At 42.8% G+C, this 21,621-nt stretch overlaps 2 protein-coding genes across 2 annotated transcripts; one reads left to right on the top strand and one right to left on the bottom strand.

Annotated features, from left to right (window-relative positions):
* Nucleotides 1–13,638: 13,638 nt before the first annotated feature.
* LOC123974740 (chromobox protein homolog 5-like) lies at nucleotides 13,639–19,414 on the bottom strand. The gene is made up of 5 exons (XM_046055609.1): nucleotides 19,262–19,414; nucleotides 18,543–18,729; nucleotides 17,944–18,169; nucleotides 17,263–17,363; nucleotides 13,639–15,437 (listed from the first exon to the last, which is right to left on the bottom strand). The coding sequence occupies exons 2-5, from the start codon at nucleotides 18,671–18,673 to the stop codon at nucleotides 15,296–15,298; spliced, it is 600 nt and encodes a 199-aa protein (XP_045911565.1). The 5' UTR covers nucleotides 18,674–18,729; nucleotides 19,262–19,414; the 3' UTR covers nucleotides 13,639–15,295.
* A 536-nt stretch (nucleotides 19,415–19,950) lies between these two features.
* Nucleotides 19,951–21,612, top strand: LOC123974739 (heterogeneous nuclear ribonucleoprotein A1-like). The gene is made up of 6 exons (XM_046055608.1): nucleotides 19,951–20,091; nucleotides 20,586–20,702; nucleotides 20,820–20,966; nucleotides 21,061–21,271; nucleotides 21,360–21,437; nucleotides 21,529–21,612. Exons 1-6 carry the CDS (start codon nucleotides 20,080–20,082, stop codon nucleotides 21,591–21,593), a joined length of 630 nt encoding a protein of 209 aa, XP_045911564.1. The 5' UTR covers nucleotides 19,951–20,079; the 3' UTR covers nucleotides 21,594–21,612.
* Nucleotides 21,613–21,621: the final 9 nt, after the last annotated feature.

Here is a 21,621-nt window from a genome sequence, read left to right as displayed (position 1 = left end):
TCTCTCTCTCTCACTCCGCCCGTGCTCTGATGAATTGCCTTCCCCTCCCGGTGAACTCGACCGATAATCCTGGGGAAGCAGTAAAAGATCATCGATCAGCCCTGCAGACAGGCCCACAAGCCACAGCACGGGAACAACACGCTAACAACAAGCCCCTGCACTTGGCTCTCAGTGTATACATATATATGTGAATGCAGGTAGAAAGACCTGGCATGCGTGAGTGTCCAACTTCACGCATGCCAGGTCTCACATATTAGTATATTTGTTAGTGTTTTAACCCACACGCACAAAACACAAGTTGTAAAGAATGCTGGCTGTGTTCTGTGTGCTATGTTTAGCTGCATGTGTCACCGACATGCTTAGCATACACTGAAGAGTTCCCTCTGTGCTCATCCTGCTTCCTCACGTGATCCGCATCCGCCCCCCTGCTGTGTGTCATCCACTTGGAATGTGTGCATATGTGTGCTACCGTTCATGTCTATGTGCATATATGTGCTGTGAGTATGTGTTTGTCTCTTCAGTGTGTATGCTTGTCAGCATGTGTGTATAGTATTTGTATATGTATGCAGCACACACAGAGGCCATAAATCATCTTGCATTTTCCAGGCCCATCCTGAAGGAGCAGGGTATGGAGAATGCACATGATCTTAGGAGAAGCTTGATGGCTATGAAATTGACCAATTGATTGATTGGAACAATTAATTTTGTGCCATGCTTTTATGGCTGAGAAGCCAAGCGGTCTTCAGTTTGAAACAACCAAGTGAAGACAGCTGGATTGTTTTATAATTTTTACTGAAACATTGCAAAGGACTAGCTACTGCTCCAAGCTTAGGATAATGATAAGCTACCGGATATTGGTTTAAGTTATATGACATGATATGATGGCTTGGACTGTGCAAAGTCATGTATGAAGTCCATTCGTCTTCATCCACCATTTTGCACACAAAAATAAGCCAGCTTGAGCGATTCAAGCACGAGGCAGCCGATGGTCATTATTCTATCCCCTTAAATATGACAAATTGAGGACTGCTTCTATTGAATCCCATCCTTTACATGCCACATTACAACGCACTGCTGTTCGCCAGTGTGGAGGAGCTTGACCATAAAAAGCCAGTTGCTTGGAAAATAAATTTCCACTTTGACAACCGGTGAACTGCTTTTCATTGAGGAGGCTCACCATTCATACTTTATCTCCCTTTCTATTTTGGAGATGTTTGTGAGTTGTCCTTCAGCGTCGTTCTCTTTGCTGCCTTTGTTCCTAATGTACTGGCAAGTCTGACTTCATTAAGCCCTGTATGCGGCAAACACATTTATGTCCTATTTTGATTTTTCCTATTTCATTTTGCCGTGATACACCACAGCACCGCCACCAAAGCGGAAAATAAAGTCCCCATCAGGCTTGAAGCCATGGGCTCTTTGTGAACAAGGTGACACCTTGTGGTCAAAGCAGAGAACCGCGCGGCTGCAGCGGTAATCCAGCAAGCACAAGAGGACGACCCAGCTGACACACTCGACAATGCAACCTGTTCCTTGAAGAGAACTAGCATGCATGCAGAACGAGAGCAAGGCACGCCACACACACCACCTCACAAACCTGAAAGGACACCTGCACACAGGTATCTGAGGCATTTCACAAGTATGATGAGGAGTTTCAGGGCACGATTCTTCTAATGCTTGGGGTATGACTTAATGTGAGGGCGTGTGTGAAGATACGTTTGTCCCTGTGTGTTTTCCTGAGAGTGAAACGCCACAACAGACATTGACAGATCGCAGGGGAATGTTCAATTGCAGGTTGTTACGTCCCGCTGTCATTGGGCTCATCTGTCACAGGGGCAAGGCTAGCTGGGAGGCAGGAGGAGGCAGGAGTGAGGGGCGTCACTCCCATAGATGATGATCATACGGGGGCTCCTGCCAAGCAGGCTGCTGGCCCTGTCTTGCTCCTGTGGTCCCATGGAATTCTTCCCCTTCACATTTGGATCCAGGGCAATGATTATTACAGCTTTGATAGAATACACTGTAGACAGAAGCATGAAGCAAAGGGGGATTTTCCCACTTGAATACACTACAGCTCTGTGTCCATGTCTCCCTATCTTTTGGCAACAGCGCTGTGTTGACTGCCCCAAACCTTTGTTGATATTAATTTGGCAGCTTGGGGGATTATTTTGGCTGGAAGATGAGACATTTCTCGCTACAAATGCCACACACAGATGCTCTGTTGCAGAGATGAGGCAATACAGAGCTCTGCAGGAACATAACTGATCTGACCTGCTTTCACTCTCTCTCTCTTCCTCTCTCTCTCTCTCTGCAATTTTGCCTTACCCGTCTTGCACTCCAATAACCTTTTTTGTGTCTTTCCCACCCTAACTTCCTCACCCTTCCTTTGGCCTGTGTTTCTTTTTCCTGTAAAGAATCTGTTGTTGTCACACTGACACAAGGCTGCACGTTCACGTGTGCACCCTCTACTGTCAAAGCTGGGAAGTGCCTTTGTTGTTACATGAGAAAAGATACAAACAGGAAGGCTAATTACAGCCCAGCAGTCATCTATCTGTCAACCGTTTGACAGGAACATAGCACAGCCAAATATATGACTCCTCCATAAATCAAAGCATCTCACTCTAACTAGCCTGTCTTGTATGAGTAATTAGTAGTATCATGCAGCAGCATTTCGGCGTCCCGAAATACCATTAGATCATTTTACTTTTGATTTTCAGTCACTTTTCTCCAAAACCCACACACTCAAATAGCCAAATGTTCCTGAAAATTATATGCATAAAACTGATTTAGGAGGCACTCAGGAAATCGATCATGCAACAGAATCGTTTAACGTTTAAGGAAGGGCCTATGATTTGTGGATGTTGAAACAGAGTTCATATTCCACATTTAAAGATTAAAAAGAGGACCTTGTATTTTCATAGTGAGCCCTAACCGCCCTGTACCCCCTTACAGCGGTCCCACCCTGAAAGCTCCATTGCTATTGCAGATGCTTTATGATGGGCAATTTAGCTTCAGCTGCTATCTGAGCCATCTCAGGAATGGACGCGCTTAGAATCAAGTGCAATAAAGCAGAGAGGAGTAGTGGAGAAAAAAAGAAGTGGGGGAGAAAATAAAGAGAGACAACAAGCTCGTCTGGACAGCCCCTTCTGGACAAAAGGTTTGGGGGCAGGGTCTCCTGTGGACACACACACACACACACACACACAAACACAAACATTGGTTTCCCAGGCACTCGGCTAGACAAGGAAGACGCATACCTGTTTTTTTTCACAGGAGCTTCCAAACAAGGCCAAACGTGTGTGAGTTAATGCTGGCCTTTTCTGTATGTATAATGTGCACACGTTTTTATTTATTTTTTGGTCTATACATTTCTGTGTGTGTGTGCGGGTATGTGTGTGTGTGTGTGTGTGAAACCGGTGGGCCTCCACACCGGCTAGGCTTTGTTGAGTCTGCTGAGCTCCAGGAAATCTCCTGAGACGGGGAGACAGATTTACACCCTTCCCCCTGAGAGGGCTTTACAGCCTGGGACCAATGAGAGCAATGGAAGGGCCAAGACCGCCAAGTGAAGAGCAGGGTGATGAGACAGAGGGGGGAGAGCAGAAGGAAGAAGGGAAGGATAAAGGGAGAGACGAAGGATGAAATATGGCAGAGATTGGGAGGGGAGGAGAAACTGTGATATCGATGGAATGCAACATGGCTGCTATTTGCTTGCCGCCCTTCGCCCCTGCTCACACACACTCTTCCTCTTGTACCTTGTGTTTCTCACTCTCAATTTATCCCTACTGCTCCTACACACACACGCACACACACACACACACACACACACACACGCATAGACACACATGCACAATGAGTGGACATAAATCTGCCAGTGAGTGGTGCTGGGATAGAGACACCATAGACAGGCTTATGCTGTGTTTGGAGAGAATGCAGATGTACCTGCCTCCAGCACATCATCCTCTGTCCCTCGTTCTCCTCCTCTCCGCCCTTTCATTTTATCCTCTCTATCTCTCTCCAGAGTTTTCTGTCTCATGTTCTTAACCCCTTTCAACTTTAACTTGGCTCATCTCTCCTCCACTCTCCACTCCCTTTTTCCCCTTTGGTCTCACTTTAAGGACTGATGCTCTCCCACTTGGGGGGGAAGAAAACGCTCCAGCCGAGTCCCATGCCATTGTTGTGCCGAGACAAGGCTGAGCCAGAGGACAGACAATAGGGTGAACAGAAGGGGAGACACGGCGCACACTATAGGCTGCACCTTGTGGGGGAATAATGCAACCTGTTTGCTGCCGTTCCTTGTCTGAGAGCCAGTATCCATCATCCGATGACAGGTCTAACTACCTGCTGAGTGATACCTGATGTCCTCAGATGGGCTACATTCACAATTATCCACCTCTACATGATATGTCTGATAAAGACAGACAGGGACATCACAAAAGAAACAGGAAAAGTCTTGAGTTGGTTTCATGTTTGCTCATAATGTATTATGGTAAAGGCAGGTGTAGGTATTGAGGGGATCTATAAAAAGCATCTTTGTTAGTCAGACAGTATAATAACTGTAACTACAGCTGATGATTCAACCCATCTCTATTGGCCATGATGCCCTCCAAACAAAACAGACCTAAAATCCTATGCACATGCCCGCACATTCACACCGCAGCACTAACACCTATACCTTGACATTATCACAACATGGCCTTGCATTGCCTCCCAGCAAAAACAAGGCCTCAAACACAGGCACGCACACGTAAACACACACTGTCCAAACAGACGTGGCCTGTATGACCTGATTTACAGTGAAGTAAACGTTTTAAGCCGCACATCTCACTCCAACACCTAAACACCCGACAGGCTTCTCATAAATAAGGCTGGCCAGCGACTCCCACATAATTTACACCTTGGCTATCTCCTAACCTAACTTGTAACAGGTCTCCACTCCATATTTCACCACCCAGAGCTCACCACTCACTGGGAAAGATAGACGTGCAAAAGTTAGTCCAGAAGAAAGGGGGCAGGGGGAACTTCAAAAGCTTGAGAGAAAGGTCTGGATTTTGGGATGTGGTGTGGGGATTGAAGCTCTCTGGGCCTGGAGTAATGTGTGTGCATGTTTGTGTGTGTGGGAGCGTGCATGTGAATGACCCTGGCCTGGGGTGTATCCTAGCCTAGCCTAGCCACAGCCCAGCTCAGATCAAGGCCCGCAGCCAGGAGTTCCACTTCTACGTCTGCCATAAATCGTCCTGCCTTTGTCTGTTCTCTCTTTCACTGGCTGAAACTTATCCTCTTCCATTAAGAGTGATGGATCAGCACCTCTCAGGGCGTAAGAGACTCTGAGGTTACAGGTCCTTGCAAAGATTGTCCTTTACACAGCAAAAGTGAAAGAAATATACACACAGGCTTACATCCAGTAACCGCCCCTACACACAGGCAACACCAGACATAAAATACATTTGAAGGCAGGGAGGGACAAAGAAGAAAAAGGTTTGTTTGATGTTGAAATACTTTCATAGCAGCTGATAAGCATCTGCAATAGCAATTATTTCTGGAGTTGGTAAAAACAATGCTTTATCTCTTTAAAGTTATTACTTGCGGCCTAATGGTTTTTAATTGTCAGGTATTTCCCTTGGATTTAACAACATTGGTGCTCCCTCTGGTGGCCGCTCCTTGCCACGATCACTTCATTTGTTTACTCAGACCCACTGTAACTGTTCATTTGGTCTTAAACGGTAATAATTTGAAATTTACAAGGAGATAACTTTATGTGTAGCCTATATAGTGCATGTAATATCACAATAATAATTAAAATAATAAGAGATGGCAATAATTTGTGTTTACTGTAAATTACCATAGGCCTATATTTAAACATGCATTAGCCTGTAGCGCCACAAAGACAGGTAAACAGAATACACTCGGAGACATTTTCCCATCTTGGCTGAAGGTATAAGGCTGTTTTTCCCACAGCACGAGAGAGATAATAGTTTGGCAAGAGATGTTACAAAACGTCTTCCACATGTTACAACAACGACCTCATCTGCTGTGCGCGCGCGTGTGTGTTTACTTTAAAATTGTGTAGCAGTAACACGTGAAATGTGTTTTGCTATGTTAGTGAATGTTAAAATAAGGGTTGTTGAAAACGTTGTTGTCACAGCAGAATATTTAATATAGGCCTACTCGTTTTTTTTTTTATATTAATGCTTAATAAATAAGTTGGACTATGCTGTCATAAAAATTAACCAGAAACGAGGCTTCTGCAAAATGCTTTATTCGTGGCAATCTAAGAAGCGTGAATTGCAAAAGCTCATATATCTGCATACACATGCAAAGAGAGTGAACTTGAATATGTTGTCATCAATTTGATTGCACAGATGATATTTAAACAACAGGAGCACATAAATATTATAATGCACTATATTATTTGAGGCCGGAGAGTTGTTTCTTCAGGCTGCAAGCTGCAGGCTAGCTGAGTGATGTTGCCCTCAGGTGGTGAGAGAAGAACACAGCAGCCATGAATTTTAAGTCCATCAACCGGCTGAAAGATTCACTACTGAAGCTCTCATCTGCTCGCGTCTATAGTACCCCATTCGTGTTTGAATGAATCGTGTTTTTGATTTAGACTGTGTGTGTGTGTGTGTGTGTGTGTGTGTGTTTGTGTGTTATGTTGAGTGTGTAGTGCGCATGCGCAGTGACCGGCTGAGCGGTCATTCCTTTGTCTAGGAATGCTGGCCTCGTGCGCTTGCGCGTCGCTCCGCCGGACAGCGGAGGCACATAAAGCCTGGTAAATTGCACCAGGGCAATAAAATGGCAATAAAATGACAACAACAGTGCATTAATCCATCACCAGGGTGCGCTGAAGGTACTGTAAAGAGCTCTGGCTGAAGTCAGGAATGATTTCTATGGTTTATCAGCTCAGTGACTGCAGCGTCCATTCAGGATGCCAGGGGGCAGTGAGGAGCTGGGGAGGGCTGAGAGTCTCCCTTCCCAGAAGACTGGGCTTTTATTAATATCAGCCAGGTAGACAACAGTAATAAAAAGATGCAGTTTATAATGGTTGGTCCAGCTTCTTTTAATTAGAAGACAGAATTAATAAAATGAAGGAATGGATCTTTGAACTAGCAGGGGGTTGATGGAAATCCCCAGCTCTCTGCCTCTTTTAGCTTAGCCTTATTTGGAGCAGTATTTTCCATGACATGTTCTCACAAGGAGGCAGAGCTTCACTGTTGCAGCAGAACAGCCCCTTCAGCGTGCAGCCTCCCCGCCGGCTCCCTGTGGCTCCTGGAGAAAGAGAGCTTTATTCAGGAGCACCTGGATTTATGTGGGGGAACCAGAAGCAGCAGGTGATGGAAACTGCAGGCCCAGTAGGTTGGCTGTGGCCAGGGGGTTCTGGCAAGGTAGTAAATGGACCCAGTGGGTCACACTGTCATTTCCTGTTTCTCTACCTTTTTACTTTTTTTTGCCGTCCTTCTATCCCAGCCTGCCTTCATCTACTGCCCCTGCCTTCCTCCGAGAATCACTTCCACCAATAGGAAACAGATGAGTAGCTCAGAGTCTGAGGTGGCCGTGCTTTGCCCTTCCCATCATCAAGGCAACACATCTGACATACATTTTCACATTGTTGGGCCTAAAACATGCCTTTTAAAGATGCCATTTTGAAGTAATGCAGCCTTGCTAACAACACTTATCAAAGGTAATCTTTCTTGGCCTGTTAACATCTACAGTAATTTTATTTTTTTAAACAAGATTGTTGGTGTTGCCAAAAGGTGAAACCATTTTCTTCAGGTTTCAACATGGATAGGACTCCAGCACTGGCTGCCTGGCTTACCACTGACTGACATTACAACACATTTCAGAACACACACGGGATAACCTTTAAGAGAGAATCTGTGGTGTTATATTATTTAGACCTCCTCTTTGCAGATGAAACCACTAGCCGCCAGCTATTCCACAGAAACAGCATTCTAAGCTGAACCAGGTGTGTACATGCCAAAGTGGGGAGGTCAAAAGTGGAAACACATGATCCACCCTTTCTTCTTCTTCTTCCTGCTCTTCTTCCTCTAATAACCGCTGCCTGGTTTAAAAAAAACATCTCTCTGTGCTAAAATGGACCGTTAAACCCTCCAACAATGCTTATGTAATGTGTGGTTGGTTCATGTCAAACAGATTTCATACCAGACAACACAAGCGCTGTTAAATTAGAAGAGAGGAAAGAGAGGAGGTATTAGACAAATGGACAGTCAGGTAAAGTGGGGGAACGACAGCAGAGAGCAGGGGGATAGAAGTAGGAGGCGTCTGTGTTGTGGAACGACATCTGTTTGGTCTGCTCTGCTTCCCAGATTCTCTCACGTTTACTGGACCTCTGCCACACTCCTTTATTTCTGGCCAGCAGTTGAGATGAAGGACTCAATGTTTAGACATGAGCTGTTTGGATAAATTGGCTCATATGTGTTACAGATCCTGTTAGTAAAGCCCTGTATCACTCCCGCGCCCTCAGAACTATGACACCTAAGACACATTGTATTTCACCAAGATTCTACCATGAATCAGCGCACAGACCATCCTCCTCTATTTCACCAAGTTTTATTACAAATATGTTTACTTCTAATCAGCGTAATGGACTAGACTGTGTTTAACGTATATATCCTGTGGGCCCCAGGAGATGACAGGGCCCTTACAAGGAAGGTGGTTGTAATATTGAATTATAAAACCTATTCAAGAACCTGTCAAGAGCCCCTTTTTCCTGTGCGGAAAACAGCTATGGCTTCTTTTATGTGTTAGATTTGTTATGCAATGAGGCTTTATAAAGTATTTATCAAGGCTTTATAAGCCACTAAAATTATAATCAGTCCAGGAGCCACCTCTAGCAGCAGACCAGCCCATGTTGTTGAAAGCTCTCTATTCTGAGGCCTTGCAGCATTTTAAGTTCTGCCAGAACTACTCCTTGTGGATCACTTAATATGAACTTCAACATCTCCTGTTGAAATAAATACCACCACAGAAAATCCTAGGGATTTAATGGCCTCTCAGAACTCTAATCCTTGATGGAAACAGAAAGGACTGAAACTTTACGTTCATTTGACATCCAACAATTAAAATGTAGGATGTGGAGAGTTCTGTAGACAGATGTTTTCTCCTACTCTGCCAAAATGAGGCTGTCACAGCTGGACTTTACTCACTGGCTTGTAAGCTTTGCATATTGGACCTCAAGCGTATAATACTTCAATTCATATACAGTGTAACATTAGATAGTTTATGGCGTTGTATTATGTTGAGGCTGGCTATGGCTGGGAGCAGAGGCGGGAGAATGTTGTGGTCAGCGGTGGGTCAAAGACTGTCAGGGCTCGGGGCTGACAGAAAGCCAGCCTCTGTACGTGTCTGCTCTGAATGTTAATGGATTAACGCTCGCCGCACATACAGCTAGACTGAGGAAACTCAAGATGACTTTTAACGTGAAAGGCCGCCAATAAGTCGCCATCATAAATTCAGGGACACATGCTGTCTGTAGCAGCGCAGCAGTCAGGCGTGTTTCCTCCTTGAGGCCAGGGCCGAGGGACTGTGTGATGGAGAATGGGGGGAGCAGGTGGGCTCTGTGTTGCCTGACCTTGCCTCTCAGGCCCCACAAGATATGATCAGAGTGTGCTGGCAGCTGTGGCCTTGCCTAAATAACACCCAAGCTATCATGTAGAGTAGGTACACTAGTGCAGAATTTCCACCTACACACTGTGTTGGTCTCACTGTCACTTCACCCTGCATAGTCTGGATACAGTGCTTCAATCTCCTGCTGATTTTGCATTTTACACCACAAGTGAAGCCCATTCTGTTATTTTTTCCCCTTTTAATTGCTTTAAGAGAGTAACTTAGGCTTGTCTAATGTGAATTTCCACATGGCAAAGAGCCGCAGTTGTAGTTCTCAGACACTGTGCAGCGACAGCCCCAATCACTTTGTGTAATTTAGCAGCAGGGGACAATGAGCTAATCCTGCAGGAGAGCATATACTCCCAATTTAAAATCAATCAAGATGCATTTGGTTTTTAGGACCTCCACTTGAGCTGCGCTGTAAATAAGAGCTAGGTTCAAAGCACACAATTGTTGTGGAGTGATTCACTGATGGATTCACAGCACATTTCACTGCAAAGTTTCACACACATTTTGACACTAATATGCCCCATTTTTCCTAATCATTTTGCTACTGCACTGCAAGTAATTAGGTATAATTATGTCAGTGGATGATTGCTAGTCATTTATTGAAGAACTGACTTACAAGCAATCATTAGCAGCAGCATGGTTTTAAATACTTGAAAGAAAAACAAGTGACACATGCAGGGACAGAAAAGTTATGGGGTTGGAATTTGTAATCCAGTTATCTTATTCTAATGAATAAAACACTGTGCTGTGGGTTTGGAGACAGAAAATCCCTGCGATTTTCTGTCTCCAACCACCGAGGACTTGCTTAATGCCTTCAATCTTTTCTACTCTCTCTCTCCTCTCTGCAAATTAATTTATGGTCTAATTACAGGACAAGCCTCCAGATATGAAGGAACACAAATCATTGGTCCTTACCAGATGGCAGAAAAACGGCACAGGATAATTGAAAATCTAGAAGTGGATCAATATTTAGAAGCCCAAGGTTACACGAAGTATGACAATACTATTAACATGGAAATATGATGCATTACATTCACAGGCAAATTGGCTTCTGTTATTTGATGCTGAATGAGTACTGACTGAAATGCTTCTAGTGCTACTTCTAAATAACAAAGGTACCATACTATCACAGGTCAACTACTCCCATTCACACCTAGATTATTAATAATGTGCTTTTACCATCTCGCGTCCATACCTGCAGCCATATATGCACACTTTCAGGCATGCAAACTGTTGGCCAGTATTGTGTGGATCAGGTCTGGAGGTCTGGAGGTCTCCTTTCTGACAGAATGTACCATAAAGGCTCAGAGTCCCACCATGTCACAGACTCTGGCCCACCCCACCCTTTTCAAGCATTTACCTCTGGCCTGTTAAAAATGATATCAGCTCATGGAGGGCAAGCATTAGCATTTGCATTTTATTGGAAGCACAGAGATTTAGAGCAGAGGATATATCAGCTCTGAGCAGACAGAATTAGTTAACAATGCATTACCTGCCTTTTATGGCAGCTATAACTCTTTCCCCTGGTGGGGAGAGGAGATGAAGGGAGGGGGGTGTTGAAGGGGAAACACAGCCAGCAGAGAGTTGGCGGTGAGAGCTGTGGCGCAGTAGAAGGGGCATTTAGAACGAAGAAGCTTTGTCTATGGCGCTTTACTGCACATTAAGTGTGATAGCCACCCAAATTAGAGCATCACATCGCAATCACCTTCAGTGCACTGTGTGGAGGGATGATGTGCCAGTCATCGCTGCAGAACTTTTTATCTGGTTGCAACAAGGAAATGGAGACACAGCCGTTGGGCAGCTGTGCCTTTATGATCACAGCAGGAGTAAGGCCACATCGAATTACATTGGCCGCTGTGATACTCATGACTTATTACACAAATTTTTTCACAGTTTCTCTTAGACACTAACTAAAGACTAAGAATGTTTTTTCTTACAGAAACAAGGTAATAGTGCATTGTGCCGCCTGTGTGTTATCTGTATGGGTGCACATTTATTTGTTTGCTGTTTTAGTGGCATCCTTGAACAAGCGGTGTAACATTGATGAGGCCCACTGCAGCAGTCCCTTCCCTTGCCACAGCTCCCCTGACACTCATTTTGTGTAATGTGCTGCAAGACAATCCACCTCTGCCGTGGGCAGGACCCTGTGGAACTCATTTGCACTGGAAGTTACTGGTACAGGAGGGACTATGTTTTAAGTGTAGGGAGGATGCTGCAAATAACTAAATACATTTACACCAAAATTGTAACTATATATTAACACATGATCCCCACTGAGACATAGAACAAAGTTTACAAGACAAACCCATGTAAATGTTTTACATGACATGTACATGTTTTATTGTTTCTAATTAAAAATACTGCAAATTATAAAAATATTAAATCTCTCTCTTAAATGCAATGTAAAAAAAAAGTATGTGCTCTGAAAAGCAGACACTTTTTAGTTACACAAGGCACAGACAACTCCTTATTGACTCTACCACACATACAGTACACACTCATTTCTAGCACAAGGCTCAAATCAGAGTTTCCCTCTGCATGCCCAGTGACCACTCACGTACCAGAACTGCCTCTGCATTTGTATTTGCCACACAGATCACAGGCAGAGCTCCCATGAGCGCCACTGTGGCTTTCTCAACCAAACCTACTGGCCTGGGTTTGTCAGCAGACAGCTCCAGGCTCCATAAAACAGCCTGCTGCTCGCTCCCTTTGCCCAGCTTAATGGTCCCAGGGGCTGGAAATTTACTAGTGACCTTTGCATTCCATTTGGAGTGTAAAAGCCTTTTTGCTAGGAAAATTCCATCACTTTAGACGTAGCTGAGCAGCACTTTGTGTGTGTCTGTGTGTGTGCTTGTCAATGAGAGAGAGAGAGAGAGAGAGAGAGTCACTATAAAAGGCAGCAAGAAAGAAAAAGAGGGTGATGAGAGAAGAACAAGGATTAGGCTCAACCTTCACTGCAGTTTATTGCTGATATTGCTGTGGTTCCCCGTAGCAGAGACACTATTCTTCATCGACATATATTAATTATAATAAACTACAAATTTCCCATTTTAGTCACGGTGGCCAGATTGTAACAAAGTGGGGGCCCATCCTTACATTTTGAAGTCCAAATTTAGTGGTGTACTTGCCACCTCCATGTCAAATTCCTTGAGTCACGTTCAAATGGAGAAAACTGTTCCTCGTATATTACAGCATGACTCATTCTGCAAAGTTAGTCATCTAAGCTATGTTGTGCTTACACTGACTATTTTTGTTTTGACTACATTATCACATCAAATGGAAATCATTTGAAACGTTCTTCATATGTTTATTTGAGACACATTTCAGCCTGTTATGGCTCTAGGAACTCCACTTCAAAATAAATCTGTGCAAGTCTGACACTGCATGCTTCACTGCTCAACATGAGTTTGTGGACCTACAGGTGGGTTCAGCCGATGTATCCAAGAGCCAAAGTGACTCAGAAGCCGATTGATGTGCTAGAAAAAGACGTGATGTTAGTAAATACAATCGGTGCCCCTCTAAAATATGTATAATAATCCATAAAGGCTGTTGAGAAAATATAGTTGTTGTAGTGAGCAAGTTTAAGAGTTTGAACTGTGAATGACTTAAGACTTTTGCATTTGTGTTGTTTAACAGCGCCATCTGCAGGGTGAGAGTAGCTGATGCTCTTCTAACATTTTTTTTCCCAACAAAGAAAGACTTCCTGACATTTTAAATAGTGGCCGTGGTAAACAGCTTCAGTCTCATGATACTTGTGACATTTGGGTTTTTATTATTCCCCCAGGGCAGATAGTACCCCCCCCCCCCCCATTAGGAAATGTCTTGATGTTAAGGTTCAGTGTAGTACATTTATTACCATTTCATCAAAACCACAACAATCGTATGTCTGGTTTTCCCCCATCTCAGCGATGATTTAATCCCGGGGTGTAGGTTCAAACTCAAGTAATTTATTCTCTCTGCAGGAGTCCCTTTCATATCCATAGAAAAATAAAAGCCAACTGACACCAACTGTTAACATTGAAAATGTTTATTAAAGGGGCTACTGTACACATTTGTAACATTTAGTTGACACAGGAAATAGTCTAATTTTAAAATTTCTGCACCGACTAAAACTGAGGACAAAACTCAAGGGTCTGAAAGGAAATTTTAATGAGAGGAAATTACACCAAAACCATAATCTAAGTGATTTCAAGGGACATGATGAATGTACTGTATGCATAAAAGGGTAGATGGCATGGTCACAGCCTTCATTCACAATATTGATTAAAGCCAAAAAAAAAATATAAAAAAAAATAATGAGAACTTACAGCTGATCTCAGTCTGTAGACGGTAAATATTTGGTCCTAAGAGTCCATGTTGGAGCACAGCAGATCAAACTACAAATCTGGCATCCATCTTGTGTAAAAGAATTGACCTCCTCTTATCAGATAGCAACATTGTTTAATACTTTTATCAGAGAACAATGAAATGACTCATCACAATAGAACCCATGATATGCATAATCCAATCAATAACTGGTTTCAATTATTCAACTCAAATATTACAATGGTATCTACAAATACTCTTATTGCATGGATTTTTTTTTACCATTACACTGTTAAAAAACCAAAAAAAAAAAAAACCCAAACCTTTAAGTATCACTAACTACTGAGATCAATAACACCATTAAAACTGCAGGGTTGTCATAATAGAGACTGGTCAAGATTTTCATCGTTTAGCCACAAGATGGCAGACTCCAATGACTCGTCATAAATGCTGGTTTCGTTTAATTTTGTGTGGCTACAGTTAAGATTGTCTAACCTGTTAACATGAGACTGGTCCGAAGACAACACTGCAGTTAAAAAGAAAAAAGTACAAAACTCAAATTTGTTTTTCCTTGAACTGTGATTTTAAAAATAAAACACCACACAATGTTCACGTTAAAAACTTGGAAATAACATAAAAATTACATTAAAAAAAATAATTAAAAAAAAAAGATTAACAAGGATATCATCACTTTGTTGTAAAGACATAATTGGCCAGTGTCATGCAAGTTTGAAAACTGAGTAGACAGGACAAACTGAAGAAGAGATCTTAAAAAAAAAAAAAAAAAAGTTTTAAAAGGAAGTCATTATGTATTCAGGAAAGTGTTGCGGTGGTTGCTTCCTGAATATTAGTCTACGGTTTGATCCTGACTGGGGATGGTGGGTTCTTAAAGCAACAAGGTGCATTGCCTACTTTAGGATGGGTACTGTGCATCTTCCGTGGGACAAGCGCATGGTTAACTTATCTCGTATGAACTCTGGCTCTCAAGACTATGTTCTGAGTTTTGACAGATGGCCACGTGTGCTCATGGATGCAAAAAATCTTACTGCGCTAAAAGTACTAAAACATGGTGTGTTAAGACATTAAAAAGAAGGTAAAGAATACAAAGACAGAACAGCAGAAACCCTCCAAAGTAGCACATCACCCATGTCCGCTACAGCTTCCCCTCCTGTCCGATGGATCCTTCTCAGCAGTCTGGGCCCTTGTGCTTCAATGGGTACGTGGGTACAGATAACACACGACTGTCCGCTGTCTTTGTTGGACATGGTGAAGAGGAAGGATGGGAGGTTTGGGAGTGAAAAATGTCTGACTCAAGGCTGTCCCTGCAGTGGAGGAGGTCCTGTTCCCTCCTGAGGTGATGCACTCATGCACTGACAGCATCCTTCTCCTTCTTCTCACTGTCTTCATGCCAGGTGAGACGTTCCTCGTAGAAGGCTATGACAATCTGTGGGCACTTATGATTGGCCTCCTTGGCAAGCACGAGGTCAGCCTCATCAGAGTCTTTCCTGCGAGAAAGAAAAGACAAAAGTTTGTGTTTATAATCAGTTCAGAACTGAGCAACTCTGCACAAGTTGGGTATTACACTAACATGTGGCATCTCTGTCCTGAAGATTTTCAAAGATAGCATCTAATAATATACTGCATTGTGTGCACATTAATGGCCTTCTGTAACTTGAAGAAATATACCACTATAATGTCTGTACATCCTAAATGCATTGCACGTTTTAATTATTTCTATGGATGTCAAATTATGTGCCAACAGAAAAACTAACAGCCATCCGATACTTGAGTGATTTAAGATAAACTGTTATATATTCGTGTTCTTGGTATTTTGTGCCATTTATTGTTTGATGTCAGAAGTTGACACCAAACCACTGTAATTTTCTTTAAAAAAAACAAATACTTCTTATGGCCATATCCTAAACAGAATCACAAGCTCCAGCTGCCTACTTCGCTTATGTTTAGTTTTAATTTCCGTTTTCACATATTCCAACAGTCCTTTTCCCCCAACCAATTCAAAAAATAAAACAAATTACAGCTGTAGTACAACTGTTGCCTCATTTTGAGCAAGCAAATACCCTGGAATGGAGCTTGACCAGGCATGAGTGACGACATACTACGCATATCCATCTAGCTAATGTGTAAATGACATCAAATTTTATGGGGTGGCTTACTGTTTGTATATGAATGGACAGCCAGGCTATTAGTGCTGCTAATGGGTAATCTGTCAGTTGCAATCTAGCATATTGAGAGCTGCCGTTTCAAATCATCATGACATCACAAGTTGCAAGCAGCAATAGTACAGACGACAACCGTTGAAGGCAACACCCACAGAAATGAGAAACCAGTACAGCAACAATACCAGTTTTTTTCCCCCCCTCCCTGAGAAATACAAATAGTAAGTACCTGATTAAATGGAAAGAAATACAGTGCACTTATGAGTTATTCATGCAATTATCAGTAGCAGAAAAAACAAAACACTGTTTTGTTACTGTTTGTAAGGATATATTTAAGACTACCACTCCCACCCGGGGAATTAAAGCGGTGTATTTTCTGATTTAATTAGAGCTGCCCCCTAAAAGCAGATGATTCGATCAATTGAGGAGACCTTGAGTCAACCCCCCCCCCCCCCTTTTTCCCATTGCACGGTACCAGCTCGACTCGCTTTTTTGGTTTACCACTGTGGAAAGTTGTACCTGCTAACAGGTACTTTTCTTTTGTACCACCTCCGTTGAGGTTCCAAGCGAGCTAAGGTGATACTAATGCGACGTGAAAACACGGCAGACTGCTGATTGGTCAGAGAGAATCGTCACTATTCACTGCATCATCAATGCGGGCCAGACAAGTTTTTTATTTTACAATTTTCATACGTTATTTCGTCACTAAATCCACCTCTGAGAAGTTCTGAGGTGAGAAATCAACTGTGTAGATTTCAAGTATTAATAGTTTTACAATAAGTGACAACAGTCGGAGTTGAGGAGCTCCGCAAGTGGCGGTGGGGGAAGCCTGCACCAACCCACGGGAGGAGCTCACGAGGCCAGCCAGCCAGCCGCCTGCTCACAGAGCCCTCTGCTCCCACTGTCACACAGACTGCTGCAGCAACAACAGCAGAAGAAAACACAGCTGAAAGGTTGGCATCTCTGCAGGTGCAGTGAACGGACACCAACAGGGCAGGGGGTGAACAATACATGTCTCATAATTGTAGGTAAGGTGTCTTGAAGAAAAGACATCAGTAACAATGATGCGTGTTTATAAAAAAGGAAAAAGACTTAACAAAAAGCATGAACCAAATAAATATTTTAATTTTGAGATGAATATAACAAAACCTACCACTTCATAAGAAACATGAGGTCTCCACATGAATCAGTTGCTCCAATGATCTTCTCTGGCTCAAGGCCTCTCTCAAAGCCACGTGCAACTAGAATGTCATCCTGAAAGACAACAAAAACAATTAATTTTTAAAGAAGTAGATCATGACAAATTGTGAGACTGTAAACTAACAGTGTGTGTTTACACAATGTGTCCACTGTTCTCACAATAATTCTGCCTAGGATAGAAAAACATTTTACAGCTATTAGTTTTACAGACTTTCCCCCTAGACTTAAGTAAATAGAAAAATATGAAATTCAGTCCAACCCCACTGATTCAACATTATGGTTTACTTTTTGCCAAATAAAACTAGCATGTCAATGAAAAGGTGCAATAGTGTGTCCTTGGAAATATATGAAGAGCAAAAGATGCTCTCAAAAATCCCAAAAATTAACATACAAATAATGTGCTTTTAAATCAAGAGCCAAGCTACTGTTTCTCCCAAGAGAGGTAAGCTACTTTGGAGCTCCCACTGAGCCGCACAGAAAGCATGTAAAGATTTTAACCTCACACATGCAAATAATGTATTTTGGCTGCATTACAACCCATCCTCTGCAGACTTTAAATGCAATTTTATGCATTTTGGAGGAATCATATTTCCATGTTATTCACAAAATAGAATTATTGCCAAACAATGCGTACCTCCTTCTTCTTTTTGGGCTTACTACCACCCTCCTCATCATCATCGGAGCTTCTCTTCTTTGAGCTGCTTGAGTCTTTGGAGCGTCCCAGGGAGCTTGTGTTTGATTTGCTGGCCCCACTGCTGGGTGTGGAGCTTCCACCACTGCTTTTCTTGTAGGTCTTCATGAATTCTGAAATAAGCTCAGGACAGTCCAGATTCTTCTCTGGTTCCCACGTATTGTGCTTTCTGAGGAAGATCACAGTGCAGGAAGTCAGTACCAGTATAGCCATGACTCATTGTTCACACGGTATTATTAAGTTTTCTATTTATACTTCTTGACTTTTGTACTCTTACTGTGTTTATCGATATGCACCAAATTCCAAAAGCAAGTCACTGTATGTGAAAACCTTGATATCACATGTGATGATCATAACATTATAATTTATCCTCTTTATCCATAATTTCTTGGTCTTTAAATAAGTATTTCATTTCAGCAAAAAGATGCCACCTTTGTATGTGAAACCTCAAAACAATAATCTCCAAAGTAGTATCAAATGCGTGTGATTTAAGTAAGTAACGTTGAGTTACTGGTAGGCACACTGGCAGGAATACAACTTACTCTGAGTATCCTTTCCACTTCAGGAAGAACTCAACCCTGCCTTTCACCACCCTCCTGTCCAGCACCTTCTCCACAACATATTCTTCCTCATCAGAGGATGAAGAGTCTTCTTCGCGAGACTTTTTGCCCATAGCAAAGTTTGTTGCTGAACGCTAACGTTACTCTGTCGCAGGCCAACGGCACTTCCCTGTACAGGAAAACGATAAAGAACTAACGTTAATATGAAAATCGTTTCCACAGTTCTAGCCGAGGTATATGCGGCTGTAACAGTTATATATATTAACGTTAAGCACGACCCATGCCCTTGTAGTTGCTGGTCGGTATACTTTAACCTAAGCCAATGTTAGCTAAACACTATCGTATATCAACGACAGGCATCATTTCATTGTCGTTATCCAATCTGCAACAGGCACGGCAAACAGGGGGAAAATCTTAACTAATCGGCTGGCCAAACACCTCTACTCGAAAATGGTTAATATCAAAAAGGTTACATAACGTTACCAGTAAACTTAATACGTGCACATAGCAGTGAATATATGATGTGGTGTTTGCTAAGCTACTAGCTAACCGATAGCCATGAAAGGCAAACTTACAAGTAGCATGCAAGCTAACGGTTCAACAAGCTAACGCTGGCTACCTTTGACACCGAAACGCAAATGTAGAACAATGAAGTTACTTGCAGCCACACGACGCACTTTCGTGTGTTAACTATTTCTTACCCTTCGGATATGTAGACCGCTGTTTTCGACCAGGTAACCGCAGCGATAACGCGTCTTTTGTGGACCTACGGTATGTGAAGCAACGATGGGGCTGTTTTAGCTTCTAGCCTGGATCACAAAAAGGTGCTGTGCTTCTGTGCGTAAAAAGCGCGCGTTAAAGGCGCACAATGAATGTACCCGCCCCTCGGTCAGCTGATGACCTACATATTTCGCTACCCAACATGGTTCCCTACTACCATTTACCGTTTCCTACCACGCTTATAACTTCATTGTTAAGGCGTGTTAATTGTATTACATCTGCAGTGTGGGCCTCACTGCATAGATATTAACATGTTGTATATTAAGTATCTTGGCGTCGCTGCACTGAGAAAGGCACAGATCATCCTCCACGCTCAAGTCATACATTAGAATCATTTATGCTTGGTGAACTATTGTTTTAATTTGTAATTATGTGTCTCCCTTAAGTGCATCCACGATATTAATCCAGATGTGTCAATTCTATGCACAAAACGCAATATTTGGATATATAATTCACTCACTGTGTAACATACATCACCATTTTTTTTTATCGTCGTGACGTGAAATGCACGCCTACCGTCAGGTTATTGGCCGTTAGGAGTGATTGATAGAATTTGGCCCAATCAGTATTCATTCAATGCTGACGACAAACTGCAGCGGGAACAACTAACCAATTGCTGTATGAAAGAGGTGTTTCCTTTGCTATTTATTGTACTGTTGAGGATCGGGCTAGGCTCGTCTGACGCAGATCACCTCTCCCCGGCCAGTTTACGAGAAGTCTTCAAAGATATAGCTGCAAGATGTCGAAAGATGTGAGTATTGAATTCAGAAAGCCTTTTATATGCTTCTCTTGTTTTGCGCGTCGAAACCCCCTAGTTATTCGAAGCTATTGCTGATACTAGTGCTTAATGCAACTGCGCTTTTGATCGCAGCTATAAACGTTAAGACGCCATTTTACAGCAGCTGGGCCTCGTGGCCTTTTGTTCTTGTGGCCAGCGATTTACGAAATTCAGGAGTTTAATCAATCTTGTTGCCGGTAAACTTATACATAACACAAAACCGCAGCATTAACAAACGCATGCAATTAGTATTTGCATGTTTCTGTTAATAAAAATACTATCATCCGTCTGGCCTGCTAACGTTAATGGCGGCGACGTCTCCTCCACCCTGACCCGATGTTTGATGTGTGACGCAGGATTGGATTAATGCACGACTAGTGCATTGTTAATGCTGGAGCGGTTTATTAACAATTACTAGCGAATTGAATATACCCTCATACGAGTGTATTGCTTTGTTCATTGTTTAGGTCCCACGTGAGCCGGAGCAGCTTCGCAAGCTGTTTATTGGTGGTTTGAGCTTCGAGACCACAGATGAAAGCCTCCGGGCTCATTTTGAGCAATGGGGAGGGCTTACAGATTGTGTGGTAAGTGGAAATATCTATAATAAAACGCTACTGCTTTTCGTACCCTTACCTTCATATTGGTATGCATTGAAAGCATGTGTGTGATTTACTGGAAGTAAATTGATCCGCTACCTTTAGGTTATGCGGGATCCCAACAGCAAGCGATCCAGGGGCTTTGGCTTTGTCACATACTCATCAGTACAGGAAGTTGACGCCGCCATGTCTGCCCGCCCCCATAAGGTTGATGGAAGAGTTGTTGAGCCTAAGCGAGCAGTATCAAGAGAAGTATGTGACACTTGACTTTACAAAACCGGCTCTCAGTAAATTACTTCCATGTAAATTATGGAAGTAATTTAACAGCAAATCTCTCTAATTCTAGGACTCAAACCGTCCAGGTGCCCATGTAACAGTGAAAAAGATTTTCGTGGGTGGCATTAAGGAAGACACAGAGGAGGCCCACCTGCGAGATTACTTTGAACAGTTCGGTAAAATTGAAGTCATTGACATCATGACTGATCGTAATACTGGAAAGAAAAGGGGCTTTGCCTTCGTGACGTTTGATGACCATGATTCTGTCGACCGGATCGTCAGTAAGTAATTTCTCTTGTGGATTGTACCAGCTTTAATTGTATTGGAACATGTACTGAATGTAAACACAAATTCCCCTACTCCCAACAGTCCAGAAATACCACACAATAAACTCCCACAACTGTGAAGTAAGGAAGGCCCTCACAAAGCAGGAAATGCAGACTGCGGGTATGGGAATGCGAGGTAAGCCACATTCAAACTATCCCTACAACTGGTCCTGTTCCAGAGCTAACGTGTGGTGTGTGGTGTTTTTTGTTAGGTCGCAGCAGTGGTGGAAGGCCCTATGAATACGACAGAGGCTTTAATCAGGGTAAGACTGACTGAAAAAAAAACAGTTTTGCACCCCCCCCCC

This window comes from Micropterus dolomieu, linkage group LG08, assembly GCF_021292245.1.
Source record: "Micropterus dolomieu isolate WLL.071019.BEF.003 ecotype Adirondacks linkage group LG08, ASM2129224v1, whole genome shotgun sequence".
Taxonomy (NCBI): domain Eukaryota; kingdom Metazoa; phylum Chordata; class Actinopteri; order Centrarchiformes; family Centrarchidae; genus Micropterus; species Micropterus dolomieu.
The sequence above is the reverse complement of the archived record's forward strand: the minus strand, read 5'-3'. Positions and strand labels throughout refer to the sequence as shown.

Bases quoted from the DNA above. Each gene is read 5' to 3' on its own strand.
- LOC123974740 (XM_046055609.1), bottom strand. From the start codon at position 18,673: ATGGGCAAAAAGTCTCGCGAAGAAGACTCTTCATCCTCTGATGAGGAA. The intron at 18,170-18,542 runs GTAAGTTGTATT...GATCTTCCTCAG, and splicing joins AAGTGGAAAGGATACTCAGA to AAAGCACAATACGTGGGAAC. The intron at 15,438-17,262 runs GTAGGTTTTGTT...TCTTTCTCGCAG, and splicing joins CTCATGTTTCTTATGAAGTG to GAAAGACTCTGATGAGGCTG.
- LOC123974739 (XM_046055608.1), top strand. The intron at 20,967-21,060 runs GTATGTGACACT...CTCTAATTCTAG, and splicing joins AGCGAGCAGTATCAAGAGAA to GACTCAAACCGTCCAGGTGC. The intron at 21,272-21,359 runs GTAAGTAATTTC...TACTCCCAACAG, and splicing joins TTCTGTCGACCGGATCGTCA to TCCAGAAATACCACACAATA.